Source organism: Falco punctatus, assembly GCF_963210335.1.
Source record: "Falco punctatus genome assembly, chromosome: 13".
NCBI lineage: Eukaryota > Metazoa > Chordata > Aves > Falconiformes > Falconidae > Falco > Falco punctatus.
Window position 1 is genome coordinate 11,168,548 of NC_137593.1, and position 21,739 is coordinate 11,190,286.

A 21,739-nucleotide genomic window follows, 5' to 3' on the forward strand; every position below is an offset into this window, starting at 1 on the left:
AATTACAGGTGTAATTTCTATGATGTTTATAAATGCACATCAGACCAGGTATCTTGTTAAAGCTTTTCCACTTGGAAGGTTAGGAATATCTTTAGCTTGTTGTTCTGTCTTTGCCCATCCCCTTCTAGTGAGATTGAACAGTGGCTACTTCTGATTTCTGTTAGAGTTGCTTGTTGGTGAACTGGGGGGGGAAAGCACATTTGTTTCATTTATTAAACTTCCATTTTCTGCTTCTCAATTGTTGATGTACCACCATTCATATACATTGTTAAGGGTTATTTTGATGCGTTGCAAGTGATGGAGCTAATACTTACACTTTAATGATGTTCATTATGATGTAATGTTGGATGCAGCTTTCTCTGATAATGCTTTTGCTCACCTTGGATTTCTGGGTATTGTATCATGTAGAGCAGTGCCCAGAGAAGGGTGGTGCTTGTTGTTTCTGTCCCTCCCAGCAGAAGATCAACCACAGTCTGAACCATGTTGTCTTTATTAAACGTGGAAGTAGGGTCATCTTTGGTCTGTAGGGTATATTCACAAGGAGACTATGAAGTGGATAATTTCAAACATTTCATTGGTCACATAGAAATTGTCATTGGAAACCTTGAGCAGCCCACCAAAACAAAAATTGTCAGTGCTAAACAAATAAAGTATGCGTATAAAAATTCCATAGCAGTTACTTGAACAGCAAGTATTTGTAGTAGGCGTTGAGGCCAAGGAGGGGATAGTGTGATAAAACAGATACTTACTTTTGTTATTTGAGCTAGGTAGAAGTCAATGAGATCCTGTGGATCACCTGCATTCTGTCTCTCATGAGTCTGGACCTCCTTCATAACTAAATTGTGCATGAAGTCATTGTATACAAACACTTTCTGATGAGGTCCTGGGAGGCGGTGCATAAGCCATGGGAAAGCATCGTACATCTGTGATTTTAAACAAAAAGGAGGAAACAAGCTCTTCTAAATTGAGAACCCAATTCTGATTTCCTGATAACTCTGTGAAGTCACTGCAACACATGCACTCCTAATTAGGATAAGAGGCAATAGACACAAGTCGGAGATGAAATAGTAGTGGGAACAGGTTTTGGGGAGAGTCTGTGTGAAATCTCCATCCTTGGAGACTTCAAGACATGACCAGACCAGTCGCTAAACAACCTGATCTAATTAGACCTGCTTTGAGCACAGAGTTAGATTAGCTGACATGCAGAGGTTCCTTCTAATGTAAATTATTCTACATTTCTAAGAGTAATTGTGAAAGCTTTTCATTGCCCTCTAAGTGAACTGGCATTGAGGAAAACCTGTCTGATATTTGTTAATGAGCTGTTAGTCAGTTGTCAATATTCAAGAACCACACTTTCTATCCTTGATTGATAGGTTGAAGACTGAAAAGGTATAGAAGCTGAGTTGACCTCTCAGTCTTAGAAGGCTTTGCTCCAGGATAAACTGAAAAGTATGTTTCTTGAGAGGAAAGAGAATTATTTTCATTTCTTCTTGTGTGTGTTTTTGTGAATGGACTTCAGTCTCTAGGACTACTGGCAAAGCCTTTGTTTTATTTGTGGCCTGTGATTAGGAATCTATTGGCTAGTGTGGACTTCTTTCTCCATCTTCATCAGCTGACCAAAATGTCAATGTAATAGTGGTTATCAGGTCACAAGAGAGCAGGACAATGATTATATTTCACTTTTTGGATGCATACCTAATAATGCAACAGGGGCTTTTGAAAATGGGTGAACTGGAGTAACTGAGGGCTGAATCTGGCTCACAAGCAGATTTCCTCAACCTTGATTTTTACTCAGATTTGGTTTTTTAAGGCATCTCTGTATGAAAGAGTTGGAGAACCTGACAGTGTTATAGAATGCCAGTGTGCCAAAATCTGCACAATACAAGCAACAGCGAGGCTTTCAAGAACTTAAAAATATTCTTCTTGGTGTGATGAAATTGTCACTTGTATCTTATAGGAAGCTCAGAATAATTCCAGTCTTGGTGCTAATATGAATTATATGAGAAGCAAGATCTCTTCTCAAAATAATAGAACTTTGAAGGCTTAATTCTTAGTAACAGCGCTTCTGTATTCTTAAGACTAAATGAAAATTAAATTTTAAAAGTTGCTTTCATTTTAAGAATCTTATATATGATGTACTCTGCAAATGATTACTCCTTCAAAATTCATTATATGTTTTGGAAATCTGTGAAAACCAGTGATCTATAATTTAAATTTTAGGACACATAATTTACTAACATATAGAAGGAATATAAAGCAGTAATGACATATGCAAGGCATGTATTAATTTATTACTGCACGATAGCTTGCAGAACAATGGTATGGAAATGTTTGGGAAGAATTGTCACTGACACTTAATTTGTTTTGACTTGTGAAGTGCAAATGCACTTCAAGGAATAAGAACAAGAAAATCAGATTCTTACCCTGCCCCAGATAGTAGCTTGAAAGTAGATCACAAAATAAATAGCTTTGATAAGCTTGCTGAAAGATTCATCCTCACTGGAGAAGCGATGACCAAAAACAACAGCGCAAATTATATTTGCAATAGCACGGACAACGAAAGTGTGGGGATCGAAAGGTTTGCCTGTGAGTATAGGAGGTACCGTGAGTATTTCTGAATAGACCACAGTGAGAAAACATGATGGTAGAAACAATATTACATCAGACTACTTTCAGATAAGTTTCACACGTGGATTGTAAGTGCTGGGAATCTTTATTTTCGGTCTGCTTTTTACTCTTGTAAAATACAGTGATTATTGGTTTTGAGAAGACAAACATTGGGCCTCTTTTCCCCTCTTTGACTTGTCATCTGGCTTGTGTGGAAACACAAGCAATTAATTAGAACATATACCTTCTGACCTGAAGGCAGATATTTAAGTTTGGCAATTAAAACCCAAACAACCCCCCTAAAAAAAGGGGGGGGGGGAATTTCCTCAAACAGTTTAAAAGTTTTAATTTATTAGTAGTGTTGAAATGACTTGTTTCCTTTTGGTTTTCATGTACAGCTTAACGATCCACCTATAATTTTTTTTCCACACAAACTGAAAAGGCAAAACTTGTATCATAGGATAGAAAATGTCTCCCATTAAAAAAAGGTTAAATCTAGAAAAAAATAAGTATGTTTCAATGACAAGGACAAACTTGGAATTATATTACAATGGAGAATGGTGGATTATGCATCTCTGATATCAGTCCAATGCTTGTAGTCCTTCTTGGAAAGAGTAAATATATTTATTGAGTTTTACATTGAGGAAGGATTGCATGGAAGGTAAAGATTTGGACTGTACAGGGACAGAGTCGATGGTTTGTTCATCTCTTATGTTTTAAAGGTCTGTGAACGTGTTGCTCTCAGAAGTGAGATGGGCCATTTTGCTGTGTCTAGTGCAAGGAGAGTTGGAGAGACCTTAGGCAACTTCTCTGTGTTTTCACATAAGTATGGAACACTATGTGGGTGAGGGATTTGGCTGTTCAGAATATTTATATTTGATTGCTTTGTCTTGGCATTTTGCTAAAACTCTGTTGGTTTCTATTTCATCCAAACCTCAAAAAGAAATCTTGTTGGACAACTGAATTATACATTCCTTGTGTTGGGGTTCTTTGTCTGCCAAACCCCTAAAGGCCTGCTGTCCTAGAATGACTTGTAGCAGGTCACAAATTGTGTATTTTATGGAGAACATAGGGTTTTTCTGTGCTTCTTGACTATAAAAATTGTTACCAGCTGTCCTCAAGACTGTTGATAATAAGCATTTTTTAAACTATCCTTGTTTCAAAAAACCAATTTTATATTGCCCACTGTGCAGACAAAACATTTTTTTGTGAAGAATGCAGTTAACAAGCCAGAAAAAGTCCTACTAATACAAAAAATACCTATTACTTATAAAAACTTACTGTGAAATTTTACTCCCCTAATCTACTATATTTCAGAAAATGTTCTAAGTGTTATTCTTCCAGTGTATTTACCTTTAATGTTTGCAAAGATGTCCACAAGGTGACAGGCCTCTGTTTGAATTTGATTTTCCAAATTGTTCTTACCAAGCGCCAGGCTTCTTATAATTGTCATGCCAAAGCGTCTCTGTTGCTTCCAGGTGTGCCCGCTAGTCAGAAAAATACCTGAAGAACACAAACATTTATTTCATTGCTGGGAAGGGAAATCTTTTCACTGCAGGAGGAAGAATTTGATTTCAGTTAGGTTGTATTTCACTAGCAAAGAAGATACTGTGCATGCTGGTTGCACATGCTGACTTTTGGTCGCTAACTTTGTTTTTTATGACTCCCAGCTATATAGCTGCTTATAAATGTGACCCTGGGAAGTGAGTGGTAAGGACAGAACAGCTTTGTCTATAGATGTCTTCTGCTTGAACAGTCTTCTGTTTTAGAAGTGATACAACTGAAAGCCAGCTCCTGTAGGCAAATATTCCTCTGAAGCTATTTGGAACAACAACAACAACAACAAAAAGTCAGTAGTATGCTTTATCAAAGGAGAAATTTTTGTTTTTTCTTTTTCTTAATACACTAGCTCTGCATGGAACCTTTTCACTATGTAAGCCCAGTTTATGCACTTGCATAGCAGTAACTCGTGTGTATGTGTGTATATATATATATATCTGAAGGCATCTTTCTTCTTTACATCTCATTTATATTTCAGTATTGTGTAACATCTTGTACCTTTCTCACCCATCATGTCCCTGTAGAATGGGGTGAGAGGTCTTCCAGAAACTTCTTCTGAATGGGTGACAATGCCATCTTTTACTGCTCTGTATCCATTCAGTACAACCATGGGTGTCTGTCCCATCCACAATGTGTAGATGTTTCCATAGATTTTGGTTAACTGAAGAGTTAATAACAGTAAATTAATAAATATAAACCAGGGAATGCATACACTTATATTAATTTAAGAGTTTTCTCTGCCAACATTGAATTGAATTATGGGTTTCAGAAAAATTCAGTCTTCTGTTGTAATGTGCTTTGGGAACAGAGATAATTGTACTTTATGGAATAGATACTAAGGACATCTTGCAGAAGACCACCTCTGAAAATTCCACAGAAAGAGAAACAGATCTCTTCTGTCAGCTCAGAATCAAAGAACAAATGAATACAGTCAAAATCCCAGAACTTTTCTATTTATTTTATTAACCAGAACTATTGTATCTTCTTGCCTCTAACTTCTGAAGACAGCAAAGTAATGTTTTTATACTCTTTCTTATACCTTCCATATGATATTTTTTCCTTTATTGTCTTTCCCCAGATCATGCTTGCAATTTTCCTTAAAATAGCTTGAAGCAACTTCCTTACTTTTTCAGAAATTTTAATTGATTTATAAAGGAATCATGCTGTGAACGTAACAGCAGTCAAATTTTCTTGATTTGTTTTAGTAATAGTCTGTTTATTGGAGACAACCTTTTCGCTGTACAAATAAGAAAAAGAGAGTCAGCTTAGAGTATATGTTTGATCTTCTAAAGGAGATCAGACCACTCATCTCCTGGAGGTGTTCCAGTAACTTTGGTGTCAGGCAAAGGAAACTCTGCTAGAGGCGGCTTACAGGGCTGGATACCGACACAGAAAGAGAGAATCAACGTGTCAATGGAATAGCCTGCTGTTGACAGTGCTTGTGATAATGATATGCATGGATGTTACTGTATCCGAAAGAGAAAGAAAATAACAAGTAGTAAAGCAATTAAGGTGTTCATTACTCAGAAATATTTTTAATAGTGCAGGGTCCTTGGATTCTTTGAAATTGGCTGATAATCAAGCTTGAGGTTTAAAAAAAAAATTAAATCCAAGTTTAGACTGCTCTTATGCAATTTAAGTTAAAATACATTCAAACTGATTTTCATACATAGAGATAAGTAAATACCTTAGTGAGAGTTTCTCGACGAAGTTTGAAGTCCAACAGCCACAAATTTCCAAGTATTGGGAGGGGAACTGGTCCTGGAGGAAGCTGCGTGCGCATCCATTGCAGCTTTAGGAACTGCAAAATCAGGAGACATACTAATAGAGCTATAAAAAACTCAGCCATCTCCAACATCTTATCAAAATTTTAATTTCTTGCTGTTTGGTTTTTTTATTTTGTTTTTTTTTTTTTAGTTTTTTTATGTGACTTCCTCTGAAAATAGAGTTGTGTAGATGGGTTTGCTTCTGCTGAAATCAAAGTCTTTCTAAAGAATATATGTCTGCTTTAGCCCTCTCTCTCTCTCTCTCTCTCTCAGACAATCTACAGTTTTCCCAAGCTGAAGTCCTTAGAAAACTGAAATACGTGATCCTCTGCAAATAGCCAAGCCACACCTACTGTTTTTTATGATTTGTAATTGTGATCTGTCTCTTTTTTTCACTTAGGATTTTGTTTCCTTTTTAGTACTGATACCGGGTCAGCGTGCTAATTATTGAACAGTTATCCAACAATATAAAGTGTCTTGCATAATGGTAACACCTCATGCAGTTTATGCTAAACATTAAAATACCAAGGGTGCATTACTTGTCACCTTTCTGATATACTACAATTATTATGTGGTTTTCTTTATAGAAGAAACATCTACACAATACCTGTCTGTTAGGATATGGTCTCCGAGATGAAAAAGAATTTAATTAATGCAACATAAAGCTAAATGAATGTCTTTAAGGGGGGGAAAAAGTGGAATTTTAAGTATTAGGAGAATATCTGCTTTTCTGTTTCATTGTATTCCAGATTAAGTTCTGATGTCACGTGGAACAATTAAGAGATTATTGTTCTGTCCAGTGGATTGGCATTTTCAATATTATTTTTTTATGGTAAGGATTAAAATTTCCTGGTGCAAATTTTGGAGGTGAAAAAAATGCACAGGTTCTATTTAATTTGTGGAAAAGATCAAGTAAACTGAAAAGGCAAGCAAAATTTTTAATCTGTATTGATTTGTGGACCCCATAAGCTTTCCAGGAGAAGTTTGTACCAACGTGTAGCAGATTTTAGCTGAAGAGGCTTACCTTTCTTACGTGTTATTCACCGACTTTGATATAATCTATGCACTATAGTAGGTGGTTTTGAAAGTTTTGGGAATCTCCACCACTGGAAAGCAAACAGAAATGACAGAACTCTGGTGTTCTGGGACAAGATGATGGATTTAAGAAATCTCTCCGGTCTCTTTTCAGCTAATTTTTTTTATTATTACTCATTTGGGATAGGATTTCAGACCTCATCTCCCATTTTATGTGTTCCTGTTGGCATGGCAAAAACTGTTTTCTCTCAAAGCTGCTTCTACTCCTTGCTTGTACATTGCCTAGGGGCTGAAAAACTTGCTGATTTAGAAGTGCCAAAAGCAAGTTGCAGTAGTGAACTTGGAGATGACTTAGGGTGCCTCTGTTTGCTAAGTGAATTGTCAGGAACCATCATCTTCAGAATTTAGGAGGCAAAGGAAAGATGTATGACTCACAAATGTGTGGGACTTCCCAGGCTGAGTCATATTAATGTGTATGCTGCTTCAGACTTTGGTCCCAAATACCATCTTTTAGCTGAATGTAAGCCTTAGCTACAGTAGTTTACATCCCTTATACTGTGACTGTAAAACAGCTTTCCTTATCTCTTGATTATTTGGTGCCCTGTGGGTCTCTGTATGAAGTCTTACTATGTATAGGGGTTTTTTTATTAGCTGATATATTACATTGGATTTTTTGCTGCTTTGATAAAGAACTAAGCTCATGTTATGATGTATCTCAACACTTTAATCAAGAACTCAGCTAATTTTATATCTTCAAGTGTGTAGAGAAGCTAAAGAGAATCCATGTGATTGTACAAGTTGCCTGACAGATTGTTGCAGTATAGCCCGCGTGAGTGGTCTTGCTACTTTCGCAGTGACCCTATCCTTCTGCCCCTCGTCTGCTCTCCTAGACCCTTCTGCAGGGTAAATCTGGGTCCTGCTGAGTAAGGCTGCACCCAGCGAGGATTGAGTCTGAGCCTGGCTGTGTGGATGCTGTGGGCAGTGTGTTTTCCCACTGCTAGGTGAGAGCTGTGGGCATGCTGAAGTATGGTGAGGCAAACTTATTTCAGCAAAGCTTAGGGTGAAGTTTACAAGGAAGGGAAAAGCAAGGAAGCTGTGTTAGAAGAATTCAATGCTCCTCATTTTAGTATTTTCAGTATATGTGAGCAGTAGCTCTTCATCTGGATCTTGCTCGCTCTCCTCTGTATTTGTGTAATAGTATTTGTGTAATATTATTGCAAGAGCTCACCAGTCAAGATGGCAGATGTTAAGTTTGATTGTTTGGAACAGATGAGGAAATCTGCTTTTGTAATGAAGGTTTCAGGCCACAGGAGTGGGAAGCAAATGCAACAGCTGCAGAGGACGGGGAAAGAACATGCTCAGAAAGGTGTGAAGCAAGCAAATGATGAACGTGGCATGCCAGGGTTGGAAATGGTTCCTGGTACACCTCTGCCCAGGGTGTGTGTCAGCTGCTATGCTGTAAATACCAGGGCTTGGTTTTTTTCTTTCGCAGAGGCAGGCTCAGCGTGCGTTAGAGGACGCTGACTGGTTCCGTGTTGCACGTGTATTGCTGTGCGTGGTAGCGTGTGCTTGCTGCCTGGCCTGATGTCAAGCTGAACAGAGCAGACAATTCCTAAGCAGTTGGGTTTTGTTTGGTTGGTTGGTTAGGTTTTTGATTTATATTTTTTTTTTCAGTGGAGACACTAATTTGGTTTTCTCAACTTAGCTGTTCCTTCTTCCCCTGCACCCCCCAGTCTTTCAAAAGCTTCATAACAGGAGCTGTTAATTGGTCGGTGGCATCAGAATTTCTCTGCAGGAAGAGAATGACACAGACACATTATCGCTAGGCAAGCACTGAGAGAGAGGTTGCTTAGAGTACAGAACTAGAATGAACATGAGGCTGGGAGATGTGAGGAAAGGAAGTTCCCATTCTATGTTTCTGTTCAGTTCAGGAAAAGAGAACTTGCTTACATGCATTATAAATAAACAAGGTAGGGTTTTGCCTCCTACTGTCATCTGTTGTTGGGACCTGAAGATTGATGAGCTGTTTAGGTTGCATAGATAAAGAACTGGAATGGGACTTGGGAACTTCAAATTCTGTTCCTGGATCTGTTCGTAGCTTGTCTGTGACTCAGGAACTTGCTTTACCTCTCTGGGCCTAATCAACCCTGACATTCGCTTTTCAAAAGAGCTTTAAGATTGACTAATGAAATCCAAGATGTATATGGCAGCTATGACTGTTTCTGTTCTGTTCTCTCCCTGTCCCCTGCATTTTCTTCCCACTGCTATGGCCTGAACGCTTCATTAGCAAAGCAGGTTTTCTGAGCTGACTAAACACCTCTGTCACCTCTACCAGTGAGCTGTTGCTATAGCATTTGTCAGATAATAATGAGCAAGGCTTGCATAATAATGAGAGATGCTGCTCACATATACTGAAGATTTTGGACGAAGCAAAACTGATTTCCCCCAAATAACCTGCTTGCAAAAAGCTTCTCTGTAAACACCCGCCTATATCTGCTTGATCTCACAAATACTTTGTTTGTATTTTGGTCCTTTAATTCGCAATTTGTGCACATTAACTGAGTTCATTTAAATGCTATCACTTCTGCATTACAATGAATTGTAACATCCATTGCTTTAACTCTTCCTGCTTGTAATAAGGTACCTGGTTGTCCCAAAGTAAAACCAGATAGTATATGTAATCTTAGAGAGATTTACCAAGGTTTATCAACACAGCATTGTTACTGATTTGTTCATTTTCAGCCATTTTCTGAGGGTGTAGCAGGCTGAGACTGTGCATCACTGACATGCTGTGAGAGCAGGGTTACTAAAAGCTAGAGTCCTAGCTAACAGGGAGGAAAATATTGTTGTAAACATTCCTCATCTTGTTTTTCCATTGTTTTTGATGGGGTTGTGTTTTTTTTTTTTTGTTTGTGTTTTTTTTTGTTTGTTTGGGGTTTTTTTTTTTGTATTGCAGTGCTACTTGGGTGAAAGCAATGCAGACGTTACACTGGTGCTGTGGTGCTGTATATTGTAAAGGTGTGGGAGCTACAAAAGTCCAGCACCCTTTCAGTCTCGCTGGTTTGTGAAGTGCTGTAGAATCTTGTCAGCGCTCCGCAGTCAGCTGCAGAGGAACTGAAGAGGCACACAAATTTCATAGGCTAAACCATAGTTCATCAGGTCAGTTACCTTCTTATTTCTGCCATTTCCTAATGTTTGACTCTTTGCAGCTTCAGCATTCTTTTCGACAGTTTTTCAGTTTAGTTTATATTCTTTCTTGCACCTTATTTTCTCAGCAAATCTGAAGCTTGAAGTTCACTGGTAAGATGAGTGTATCAAATGAAGTTCTGCAGTCAGGGATCCGGCAATATTGAAATACTTTCATAAATAACTTGTTTGATAGATGTAAGGGTGTGCTTATATGGCTCAGCTTTGTGTGTGAATGACCTCCTTCAGCTGTTATTTTTAAAAGAGCATCTACTGGCTTCTGCCATGGGTCAGGCCCCTGCACTTAATTAAAATTGGGTTTTGCTACAAAGAACACGATAATTTAAAAAATGCAGAGAGTATGTAGTGAAAAGAACTCTGGCAGTAGAAGAAAACATAACATTGAAACAATGGGATACTGTAAGCTAAGCAGAAGTTGCAGCACAGTATTAGGTGTGCAGTTTGCATGTGGAATATTTCAGTATCTGAGAAAAGCCTGCCCATCTTCCATCACAATTATTACACTGCTGACTGTTCCATTTGTTTCGTGACCCATACAGCTCTAAACATGGAACTTCTCTTCCATGTGCTTGCAATTAGTTCTTAAGAAATTTGCTCAGGCTCCATGGTTCCATTTCACAAATTTGTCTGCTGAATTACCTGAAGGAAAACTGTTTCTTCTTATTGTCATAGCATGTTGGAAGAGAAAAGCTTGTTGCACAAGATCCAATGAATAAACTTTCCTAGTAGTCTGGAAGGGTAAAAGGGGGTCAAAAGAGAAGGTGATGAGATACCCGTTAATCCTGGTTATGACAAGAACCCTTTCAGAAGTGAATGCTTCAGAGCAGAATAGAGTAGCTTCAGGTGGTACATCCACAGCTGTTGCTTCCCAAGTCTCTTGTAAAACAGAAGTGACCTGCTGTCAGGCAGTGAGGCTCTTATACTCTTGGTCATGTCTTCTGACTGTGCAGCTCCTGAAGTCACCATGGCTGCATAGGTGCTTTCCTCAGGAGCTGACTTCATGCCCTATCCTTGGAAACCTCAGGCAGGTGAGGTTTAGTGCAGCCTATGACATCCTCCCTACAACGAGGTTCATATGAAATTATTACCTTTAGCTAGAATGGTCATCTGCTGTAACTGCCTGAAAACAGGTTTGTGCTGGGCACTGTAGACCTGAGATTCAATTCTTAAGACTCTAAAAGCAGGGAGAAATAATGGTGTTCTTCCCTCCCTGGTCCCATCTCGCCTGTTAGGAAAGGACGAAGCACACTATAGTGAGCTGAATCGCTGCCCTTCTGTACAGCTGTGTCCGTGGTGCTCACCCACCTGCAGGGAGGTGCTATGGAACAGGAGCCAACCTGTTACGCTGCAGAATGCATGGGGCAGTGTACCGTGTGACGTTGCATCTGAATTTACTCTGACGTGGCACCACAGTATCACTCACCTTGTTGCATGGGCAGATCGAAGCAAAAAACATATGCAGCTCTTAAGAATTCTCACTTACCCCGTTATTTAGTAAAAGATAATACTTATAGTTGCTGAATGTGCAATAGCAAAATGTGGCGAATGAGAACGCAGCCCTTTTTCCCTGCTCACAGGGAGGGAAATCCAATGGAATTGAAGCAGAGGCATAGGTCAGACCTGATGTCCTCGGTGCAGAAATTAGTTCTGCAGGAATTGCTGGTTTGTTTTTTTTTTGGGGGGGGAGGCATTGTGTTTTGTATGTGGTTTTGTGTGTGTGTGTGTGTGTGTGTGTTTTTAAATAGGAAATTGTGCTTTACAATATTTCGGAAAACCTGGAAAGAAAAATCTTCATGATACTGGCTGCTTGTCTCATTTCTAGAGTGAACCGAAGACTGATGATGAAAATGTGCCATGAAGAAGTATTTCTGTTTTCAAGTTTCTTTTTCTGCTTGGGTTTTCAGGAAGAAGCTGGCAGTGCTAAATGTGTCCCTGAGTCCTTCAGATAAAAAAACAAATTTTAAAAAAGCGCAGAAAACCCCAGCTGTCATACCTGGACAGAAATGTGGGATGAGGAAGATAAGGCCCTCCGTATGAAAGTGTGGGTATAGGAAATGTCCAGCTGATATGCCCTTACTTCTCAGGGCCTGAAAAACTGAAAAGTCCTTGACTTAGTTGTTGCTTGGTAGTTTTTATACTAAACCCATGAATGTGTTATCAACATTGTTCTCACACTAAATCCAAAACACAGCATTGTACCAGCTACTAAGAAGAAAATTAACTCTATCCCAGCTGAAACCAGGGCAGATCTGTTAAGCTTTTTGTCCGTGGTACCAGTGATGTTTGATTCTTCACTATGCTGTTTGCAGTTCGCCTGTATTGTTTACTGTGAAAACTCACATTGCAATGCTTCCTTGCTCTTAGTTCCCAAATCTACGTTTGCAACCACTCATACAAGGCTTCTGACTGCTTCACTTGCCTCTGCCCAGACAGTGCTACCCGCTGAGTGCTCCTGTTCTTGTCTGCGTACGCAGTACCTGGAAGGCAGCTGCAGCTTTGTATCTGAGCTCTTGTTTGCATGTAGTCAGTGCTTTGAGTGACACATTCTATCAAACTGGTTGGCGCAAAAGGATATTTCTGAATGAGGTGCTTGCCTTCTAGCCTCTACTGGATCTTAAAGGGATGGTGGCTATTAGCGTATTGCAGCATAGTGATGTATTAAATACACTGGAGAATGGGAACACTTCATTTTCTGAGATCAGGAGGCATGGTAGGAAAGAAGGGAGGAGAAAAATTCAGAAAGCTTAAATATAGCAGGGAAGACTTAAGAAGAACAACATAGGGTCATTTCAACAGACTGATTCATAGCAGTTTTCTCAGTGACAGAGTAGTTTGGAGGTGTGAAATGATAAGCGTAACTCTCATATTCCTGGTTTTGATTCCTCTGGGTGCACAGTTCCTGAAAATGCAATGGAAAAGTCGTGGATTTCCTCCTGGAACAACTCCATTTTCCATCATTAGGAAACATGTGGTGGATAAATTTTAGAGCTGGTCATGGCAGCCTGAAAAAGGTATGGAACTGCATATGTGAACTGAAGGGTTACTGAGCAAAAACTGTAACAACTCATGATGGCTGTTGGTAGGCTAATGTGGTAGAAAGGAGAACCTAATCCTGAGAGAAGGTGAATTATGGAAGTTAAGTAAAATTTGCAGTCTAATTTATATGAAAACTAGTACGTGTACTAGTACTAGAACTAAGGACAGTAATTTTGCCTCAAAAAAGACTTTTTGTTTTTAAGGGAGGCTTTTTGCCTTGGAAGAAAAAAGTGTTTCTCAGATTTCTCACCAAAGGTGCATACAGAAAATCTATCGTGATCATTCTATCATGGGATGGAAACAACGTTGTATCCCACATGCAGCCAGAATTTTAGCTCCATTGTTTTTCTGAAGTCCTTTCTGAGAATTGCTCCTTGCAGGTGAGCTAAAGATGTAAAAGATAGGAAAAAGAAGGAACTGATGGAAAGAATCAGGTCCATGCTAAACATGTTAATATAGGTTCTTTCAGTACTCAACGTCCTCCACTGAGCCAAAACTCCATGAGAGAATCCAGCGTGTTGGTATATTTTTCAAATTGCAACCTTTCTTTAGGTGCCAAGTGCAACCTGCATGTCAGGGGGTAGGTGGCTGCAGCTGGAGAATGTTGGCTTCAGGAAAAGGGAACTTAGAAGATCTTGATGCTAAACTTTTCTGATGGGTACCTGTTCATCACTGTAGGAGGACAGAGCTGTGCTGTTTTTTTGCCTAGAATCAGGGACTTTATCCTTGCTAAATGCCCACAGGGGTGCCTGAGAGCAGTCCCCATCGCTGCCCAAGCAGAGGGGGGATCTATGCTCAGATGCATCAGTTGACAGTGCTTCTGTATCAGAGGGGAAGAGGTCCTGCCATTGGAACAGGGAGATGCGATAATCTCCAGAAGGTTTGTGTAAAGTTAGAATCAGAAGCATAGGAAATGCTTAGACCTCCCCAACGATGAGTAGATTGGTGAGAGACACCATCGTATTTCCAGGCTGTAGAAACCTGACCTTAGTGTTCGTTGAGGAAAGCTGTCTTTGCCGCTCCTGCAGAGCTGAGTTGTGGCAACATCTGCAAGAACACAATGTCCATATAGGCATGCTGGCAAACATAGCTTACCAGTAAGTATTAATTGTATGAGAAGATTGTATAACATAATAAATGAGATCTTATAAGACATCAGATGAGCTGGGCTGTAAGCTTTTCTTTGTGATTAGGGATTGAGATTAATTTCTGCTCAAAGCATGGGCATATAGAAGGCAACACCAACCCACACTGTCTTTTACAGCTTGTAGCAGGCTGCTGGGTGGAGTTTCGAGTAAGTAACCACTGTTCTTGGATGCTTCAGAAAGAACAGGAAGGCAGGTGTGTGAATCCTGAGATTGAGTGGGCTTTTTGCAGAGGTGAGAGTATATTAACCGAGGTTGTTTCTCTGTCTTTAGCAAAATAAATTAAAAGAACACTGCCCTGATGAGGCTGTCTTCATTATGAGCGGCAGCATGATAAAAATGGGACTCTTAGTGTGTATGTCTTTTACTATTATATGAACATTAACGTGACATAACATTGATTTTTCTTGATGGCTGAAGGTATCCTGGTCTCAAATGGTCTCATCTGGAAACAGCAGAGACATTTTGGAATTGGAACTCTCAGAAAACTGGGAATGGGGAATAAAGGAATGGAGCATGGGATACAAACTGAAGCCCATTATCTGGTTGAGTTCTTCAGGGACAAAAACGGTATGCCATGGACAAGGTGCTTGGGAACTGCATTTGGGCTTTTGACATAGAACATTGTTTGCGTAACTCTAAAGGGTAGATACTAACTGGTTTTGCTCCAGAAAAGAATGGGTTTGGAGCACAGTTTAGAACTGTTTGTACAGTCAGACCTCAGCAATGTGTATTTTGGTATCAACACCAAGATCCAGATTTTTTTTTAAAAAAAAAGCCAAGGCTGGGAGTTAAAGACCTGAGGCCTTCCTGTCTTCATTTTTGAATGAGGTTTATTTTTCGTTATGTTCGCTGGTGAATTTTGGGTGTTCTAGGGTAACAGTCTAAATAGCACAGATGACATGTATTATAAAACGTCATTGTGATCATGCTTCTGAAATAACAAAGGAGCTAAAGAAAGTGCTTTGGACATGAATGCTTATCTCTGTCTGCAGGAAGAGCTGCCGACCCTTCCTTCCCCATTGTTCATGCTGTCTCTAATGTGATCTGTGCTGTGGTTTTTGGACATCGTTTCTCCCTAGAGGATAAAACTTTCCCCCAGCTGATTGAAGCATGCGATTGTATAGTGGCTTTTGGGAACAGCTACTTTTACTATGTGAGGAAAATGACTTATTTAATATGCAAATTATTTTATTATTGAGCACATTTATTGCACTATTATGCAATATAATTATGCTATTATATATTGTTATAGTTATTGCTTTATTTAGTACACATTAAATGCTGATAAAAATTCTGACTATGAATATGAACTGGACCTGCAGTGTTTTGGGTTTGACATTGTTCAATTATTATATTAATATTATATTAACAATCTTCATTAGAATTTCTCGGCAAAGGTCACACTGAACTTTTCTGTAATGGAATCATCAGTCTGCTAAGGTGAAAAGGTGGTACTCTGCATCAGAATAAAAGAGAATTTTTTTTTCTTGTTTGCTAACGTAATTATATATAAGCATTTATTAATATTAATACATGTTAAATCTGTCTGTGAAACTGGATTCTTTTGTTGGTGAATTAACAGGGCAGATACAAGTAGAGTTACGCAGTCAGGCTAGGAAAGAATCCAGGGTGAAAACTGTGTTGTCTTTAATTCATGGTTTTAGCGTGTGTGATGTACCCAACATTTCTCTTTAACGCTACAGTGTTTTTCCTAAAGAAATTAATTCAGCAATTTAGCACCAAAAATGTCAACACTGTATCTCTACAATAGCCTTGTTCATGTAATCTAACTTACTGCATCTGTCTCGCTCCACAGATGTATGAAATTTTTCCATGGGCTTCAGAGTACCTCCCAGGACCTGCACGTAAAGCAGCATATTCCTCTGATTTTGTTCATTCTTTCATAAGGCAGGAAATTAAAAGCCACAGGGAAAGAGGCATAAGAGATGAACCACAAGATTTCATTGACTTTTACCTGGATCAGATAGAGAAAGTGAGTAATTTGCGCCGTATGGGACACAGATCCCATCGTAACAGATTCCCTGCACCTTTCCTACAGCCTACAGTTTTCTGTACATAGCAACATTATTACAGAGCTCTACAGATAGAGTTTAAAAACTCTGCTGTCGAACTCAAATACAAACTTTAAATACTTAGTTTAATAACTTGTTTTAGAAGTATAAATTAATTACGTTTGTTGTTATACTGTAGAATCCTTAGTGCAGGCTGAGCGGTGGGTGGTAGGGAGGACTTTGAGAAGGTGCAGATATTTGGATGGCTGGCTGATTCTGATTCTTTGTGTCTTACTAATATTTGCGTTTATTATCTTTGTGCTTAGTAGTACTGTATGGTTTTAATACCAATCTTAAAATTATGGCAGTCTTTGCTCTGAAAAAAAGCGTAAATCTTTTAAAAGGATAACATACTATATATGCAATAGATAGCTGAAATGAGCAAATGTGCAGATAGTGGCAAGGGTGGGATAAAACTACTTTGAAGTGGTTTTTTTTCAGATATGGAAGTTAGCAGCAAGGCAACAAGTCACTCAGAAGGCAGCATAACAGGACCTTAGACACCTGACTCTTTCAACTGCACCTGTAACTTAAAGGATCAATGTACTTATTTGAGGAATATATTTGCATAGATCTTTGTTTTGCTCAAGTATCTGCATTTTCTCTGTCCTCTAGAAAGATTGTTCATTTAGATATAGTGGATGCTGTCTGTCTTAGTGCTAATTGTTAAACAGGTATATGCCATTTTATCTTTCTCATTGACACCTGTAGACTAAAAATATCACCAGTTCTACATTTGAAGAAGACAACATGGTGCAGTCTGGTTTTGACCTTTTCCTGGGCGGCTCAGAGACCACTGCCACCACTCTGCGTTGGGCTCTGCTCTTCATGGTGGTTTATCCTGACATCCAAGGTGAGTTGCAGACACAAACGTGGGTATGTTTCAATTAGAACAATTGTATGTTACACTTTTTTTTCTTTGTTTGGTTAAGATCAAGTTTTTTTGAAGATGAAGCTTGCTTTTTTTTTTTTTTAAGATCACATTTTTGAGCTTTGCTTTGAAGAAGCCAGTGAAATAGAAAATTTTCAGACAGAGATTTTAAAGTAATTTCAGGGATATTCAGCTTCTGATACTGTATTTTGTCTTGTTGATTTTCTTCGGATTGTTTCAGTACTGTAAGCATATAATGGAAGATACAGTCTGGCTGAAGACACTTGAGGTGAAATATGAGCTTGGGTTAGGGAAAAGTGACACTTTTCTGGCATCCAGAACGTGTAATAAGAATACATCGTTTGTCCTTACTGAGACACCATTTATATTTCTATATAATAAATATATTTATCGTAACATAAGGAAAAGTTAAGCAGAGAAGAAAGATAAAAATATGATGAAAATTCTAAAAATGGGGCATAGTTGTACAGTAGTTTCAGAATTTTTGAATTATTTGATACAGGGCTTTCAGAGATGATGAATTGCTAAGCCAAGTATGTGTTCTTGACCCTGGGGTTCAGAGCTAAAAATCCTTCTTTTCATGCTTTCGGTGCTAGAATGCTGGAAGAACAGAGCCTTATGCACACATATATATATGTACCAAATTCCAATGAAATAAAAAGCAAACAAACCCTCTTAGATTACTAGCCTAACTTTTAAGCATGAAATTTGACCCTGAACCCTCTGAGACTGTATAAACTATGCTACTTACTGAAACCTGGATAACAGCCAAAAGAGATTAACAGTTGGTGTTGGTTTGGTAGTATTATCCTGTTCCAGTTCTCATCATTACATATGTGAATCAGCTTGATACGATGGCTCCCTTGCAACATGCCGATTAATGTGCTGTGAGTCTCTATTTAGCCGGAGTGAAAATAATAGCTTAACTGAATTGATCTCTTAATAAGTTCTTGCTTTATTTACAGTTCACGCCCCTTCCTTTAACTATGAAGCTCAATAAATCTGTTTGGCTTGTGGAAAGATGATCTGAACATAGACTCTATAAACTAGGAAATACTAGAGCGTAGTAAAATCATAACTAGAGTTGTATAAATGTATTCACATTTTAAGACATGGTAAATATAAATTATTTACACATGGCGGTTTTTTATATTGTTACTATAATCCAAAAAGGAAATCGAAGCTCTGTTTCATGCAAAACGGTGTTCTTTTATCTATAATGGATTTTATTTTATTTTTTTAAGAAAAAATCCAGAAAGAACTAGATGCTGTTCTGAGTCCCTCCCATCTAATCTGCTATGAGGATCGGAAGAAACTGCCTTATACAAATGCTGTGATTCATGAGATCACGCGCTTTAGTAGCATTATTTTAATTACACTTCCTAGAGAAGCAGTGAAGGATACAACTGTTCTGGGGTACTTCCAAAGGTACGGATATCCTTTCTGTTCCAATGTGATCTTTGGCTGCGTTCAGTTCCCTGCAGCCATGTTTACCATTAACCCCTTTTCTCTCCAGTTCAGGACAGATGGGTGTTGGTGACAGCACTGGCAGACAGCGCTCGTCCCCTTCCATCCCCTCTGGCCTGTGACTTTGTCTCACAGTGAGTCAAAAAGCTCGCCAAGAGCACAGTTGCACACCAATGAAACTAGTGTGCTGTGAGAGCACTGCAGAGTCTTTCTAAGAGCCTGTGGTTTTAAAATAATTTATAAAGATTTGAGCTCTTATACTTTCAAAACGTGTCAGAGAAGACTTACCAGAAATGTACAGTGGTGTCAATAGGGAAGGTGCAGCAAACCATTCAGGTTAGGATATTGTCTGTCCTGCGGACAAATGGGAGATGGAATGATTTCTTCATCGGTGACGTCTGCGACAATACCAAGTGTCTACGCAACCTCATTCACTTGGGACTTCTTTTCTTATTACCTCTCTGGCATCATATTTGAAATATAATGAAGATGTTTCCCCACAGCTTCTGAGCTGCCACCTAACCTCAAATAAAAAGCTTCTTCCAGCTTCTTCGGCGTGTCCAGCCTTTCCAACCTTAACCTCAATGCCAAACCTCCCCAAAGGCATGCATGGAGACATCTTCCTGCAACCCCCTCTGTTTGTCATGCACACCTTTCCCACCTCCACCTTCAGAAAGAGAATTTGAAATATACAATTTCATTTCTAGGGTGATTTGTTCTTCATTTGTCAAAACCTGTCAAAGCTTGTCAGAAGTAGGAAAGTAATTTTGGTAGATTTAGGATAAGGTCATAAAGAACTGCAAACCATGCATTCTGTTGCATTTGCTAACAGAATGGGGTAAAAAAAAAAAGACAGACACACATGAAGGAATACAGCAGGGAAATTCCTGAATCTGAAATACTGAAGTTTCTTTTCTCATTTACTTCTTTAAAGAAAACCTGCCTCAGAACAGTTTGAGATTAAAAGTTTCCTAATAAACTAATGTTTCATTTCTGCTGCCTCTCCATGTGACCAGCATGTGCTGAATTATAGCTGGAATCGGTTTGTGGTGTTCTTTGATGTGTGAGAGACAACTGAGCCAACATCATCTTCCTTTCAGGGCACTATAATTGTGTTAAACATAGACTCGGCTCTTTTTGACCCCGAGTACTGGGAGACACCTCACCAGTTCAACCCTGGTCATTTCCTGGACATGGATGGAAATTTTGTGACCCAAGAGGCCTTCATAGCTTTCTCAGTGGGTAGGTGCACCAATAACTGAACCTGATTGTGTGGGTTAGATTGTGAGTGTAAAGCTGTGTTATTTTCATTGCAGAGAAGGCCAAATGCAGTACATTCCAAACTATAGGAGCACGTGGTTTTCCCAGCCCAGAAAAATGTTTGATTACAAAAATAAGTTGTTTGGTAATTTTATAAACCTTTCATCTTAGACTTCTGTGAAAATGCAGAGAAGGTAAAAGAAGTAAGGCCCTAGAGTTGCCAATAATTTGGGGAATTGAGTCCTTGTACTGCTGTCCTCTGTCATCCTCTGACTATGTCAGGTTATGCTATTATAGTGGCTGTTCTGTGGCAGGCTGCTCTGCTGGAGCTCATTGATTTTGTATAAGTGCAGAAATGTGAAGGTGGATCACATACATCCTAGATGGCTATGTCTTTTCTGGGGGGCTTCTGGAGTCATGTTTTCACCCAGTGTGTGAGTTTACAGAAGCTTAAACAAACAAAAGCTGTGGGGGATCATGCCAGAATGGAATAGCCTGGTTGTCAGAGCCCTCAGCTGAGACGTGGAAGTGTCAGGCTCAGGTTCCTGGCCTAAACAGGGCAGAACAGAACTTTAAACAGTTGTTTCTTGCATCCAGGTTGAATGGCCTAACCACCGTGTTTCAGGGTCTGTCACTCTCTTTTTCTGACTGGAAATTATATCTTGGACACAGTTAATCGATAAATTGGGAAAAGAATTTTTCTTTAACAAGTTGTTTTCACTGAAAGCATTATGTAGGAAAATATGTCATCAGATGTAGAATATCCTCTGTGTTCTGATTTTTCACTGCTATTAGTGAAGAAAAGTCAGCCTGTACGAAGTGGAAGCTACGAGGGAACCTAAAGATGCTTTCTTGTAATTCTCATTGGAATCAAGAGACTGAAATATAGAATTACAGAAATAAAGAATTATAGAAATCGGGAGTCCTATAGATTAGGAAGGAAAGCATGAAACTATTGAGAAGCATCTCTGGTGTCTTTTTCTATAATCTGGGCAGATCCTGCAAAGAAGGATTGCTGACATCTCAGTTTGGTCAGTTCAGTCTGAGGGGAGAACATCACATTCAGCAAAGCCTCTTGTTCCTTGCTGAGGCTGAGTGATGTTCTTTTGAAAAGCGGGGAAGCAGGTGCTGGTTACAGACTTCTGTGGGACTGACCGCTCTTTCCCATCTCCCTCTGCAGGCAACCGTAGCTGTCTGGGAGAGGTGCTGGCGAAGATGGAGCTTTTCATCATCTTCTGCAGCCTGCTGCAGACATTCAAGTTCACTCTACCAGAAGGAGTTAAGGAAGTCAATACAGACATTATCTTTGGGAGTACAATGAAGCCCCATCCGTATGAGCTCTGTCAAGTTCTTCGCTAGGTTGCAGGGTATTACAGATTTGAGAAAGAGGCATTCCCACGGCTTTGCTAGTGTGCTGATCTTCTGTGCAGTTTTTGTTTTTCATTTCCAGCTCAAATTCAGTGTGAATCTATCCTTGTTGTGTTATGTCTAAGAAGCTGGCCCTGAAAAATGCTTTGGTTTTCCTGTGTCTGAAAAATCTCTGTACGTTTTTTTTTTTCTGCTGTATTACAAATGAAATAAACACAGTAAATCATTACGGTGTCTAGTCTTACTAGAAACTCAACAGGAATCTTACTGGAGGGAAAAGGAACATTAAAGCGACATGTTGAGAGGTCTTCCCCTCGTTCC

At 39.1% G+C, this 21,739-nt stretch overlaps 2 protein-coding genes across 7 annotated transcripts in view; one reads left to right on the forward strand and one right to left on the reverse strand.

Moving 5' to 3' along the window:
- The window catches only part of LOC308072397 (cytochrome P450 2J2-like), a 116,709-nt gene that overhangs the window by 3,598 nt on the left and 91,372 nt on the right, over positions 1-21,739 (reverse strand). For 2 of the 6 annotated variants that reach the window (XM_080409200.1, XM_080409201.1), the window contains 7 exons: positions 19,079-19,144; positions 5,855-5,968; positions 4,666-4,828; positions 3,961-4,110; positions 2,424-2,584; positions 750-923; positions 380-521 (listed from right to left, as the gene is read on the reverse strand). In XM_080409200.1, coding sequence (XP_080265326.1) covers positions 380-521; positions 750-923; positions 2,424-2,584; positions 3,961-4,110; positions 4,666-4,828; positions 5,855-5,950 — 886 coding nt within the window. In that variant the 5' untranslated portion in view covers positions 5,951-5,968; positions 19,079-19,144. Of the gene's footprint in view, positions 1-379; positions 522-749; positions 924-2,423; positions 2,585-3,960; positions 4,111-4,665; positions 4,829-5,854; positions 9,933-19,078; positions 19,899-21,739 lie in introns of those variants that run through there. The other 4 variants (XM_080409204.1, XM_080409199.1, XM_080409202.1 and 1 more) reach the window with 3 other exon arrangements.
- On the forward strand, positions 13,021-21,645 carry LOC308072419 (cytochrome P450 2J2-like; the record flags this gene model as incomplete). The annotated part of the gene is given in 10 exon segments (XM_080409247.1): positions 13,021-13,122; positions 13,124-13,186; positions 14,476-14,590; positions 14,777-14,926; positions 15,352-15,512; positions 16,176-16,352; positions 17,143-17,284; positions 18,568-18,776; positions 19,891-20,032; positions 21,231-21,645. Coding segments are annotated over 10 exon segments (1,440 nt in total). The 3' UTR covers positions 21,410-21,645.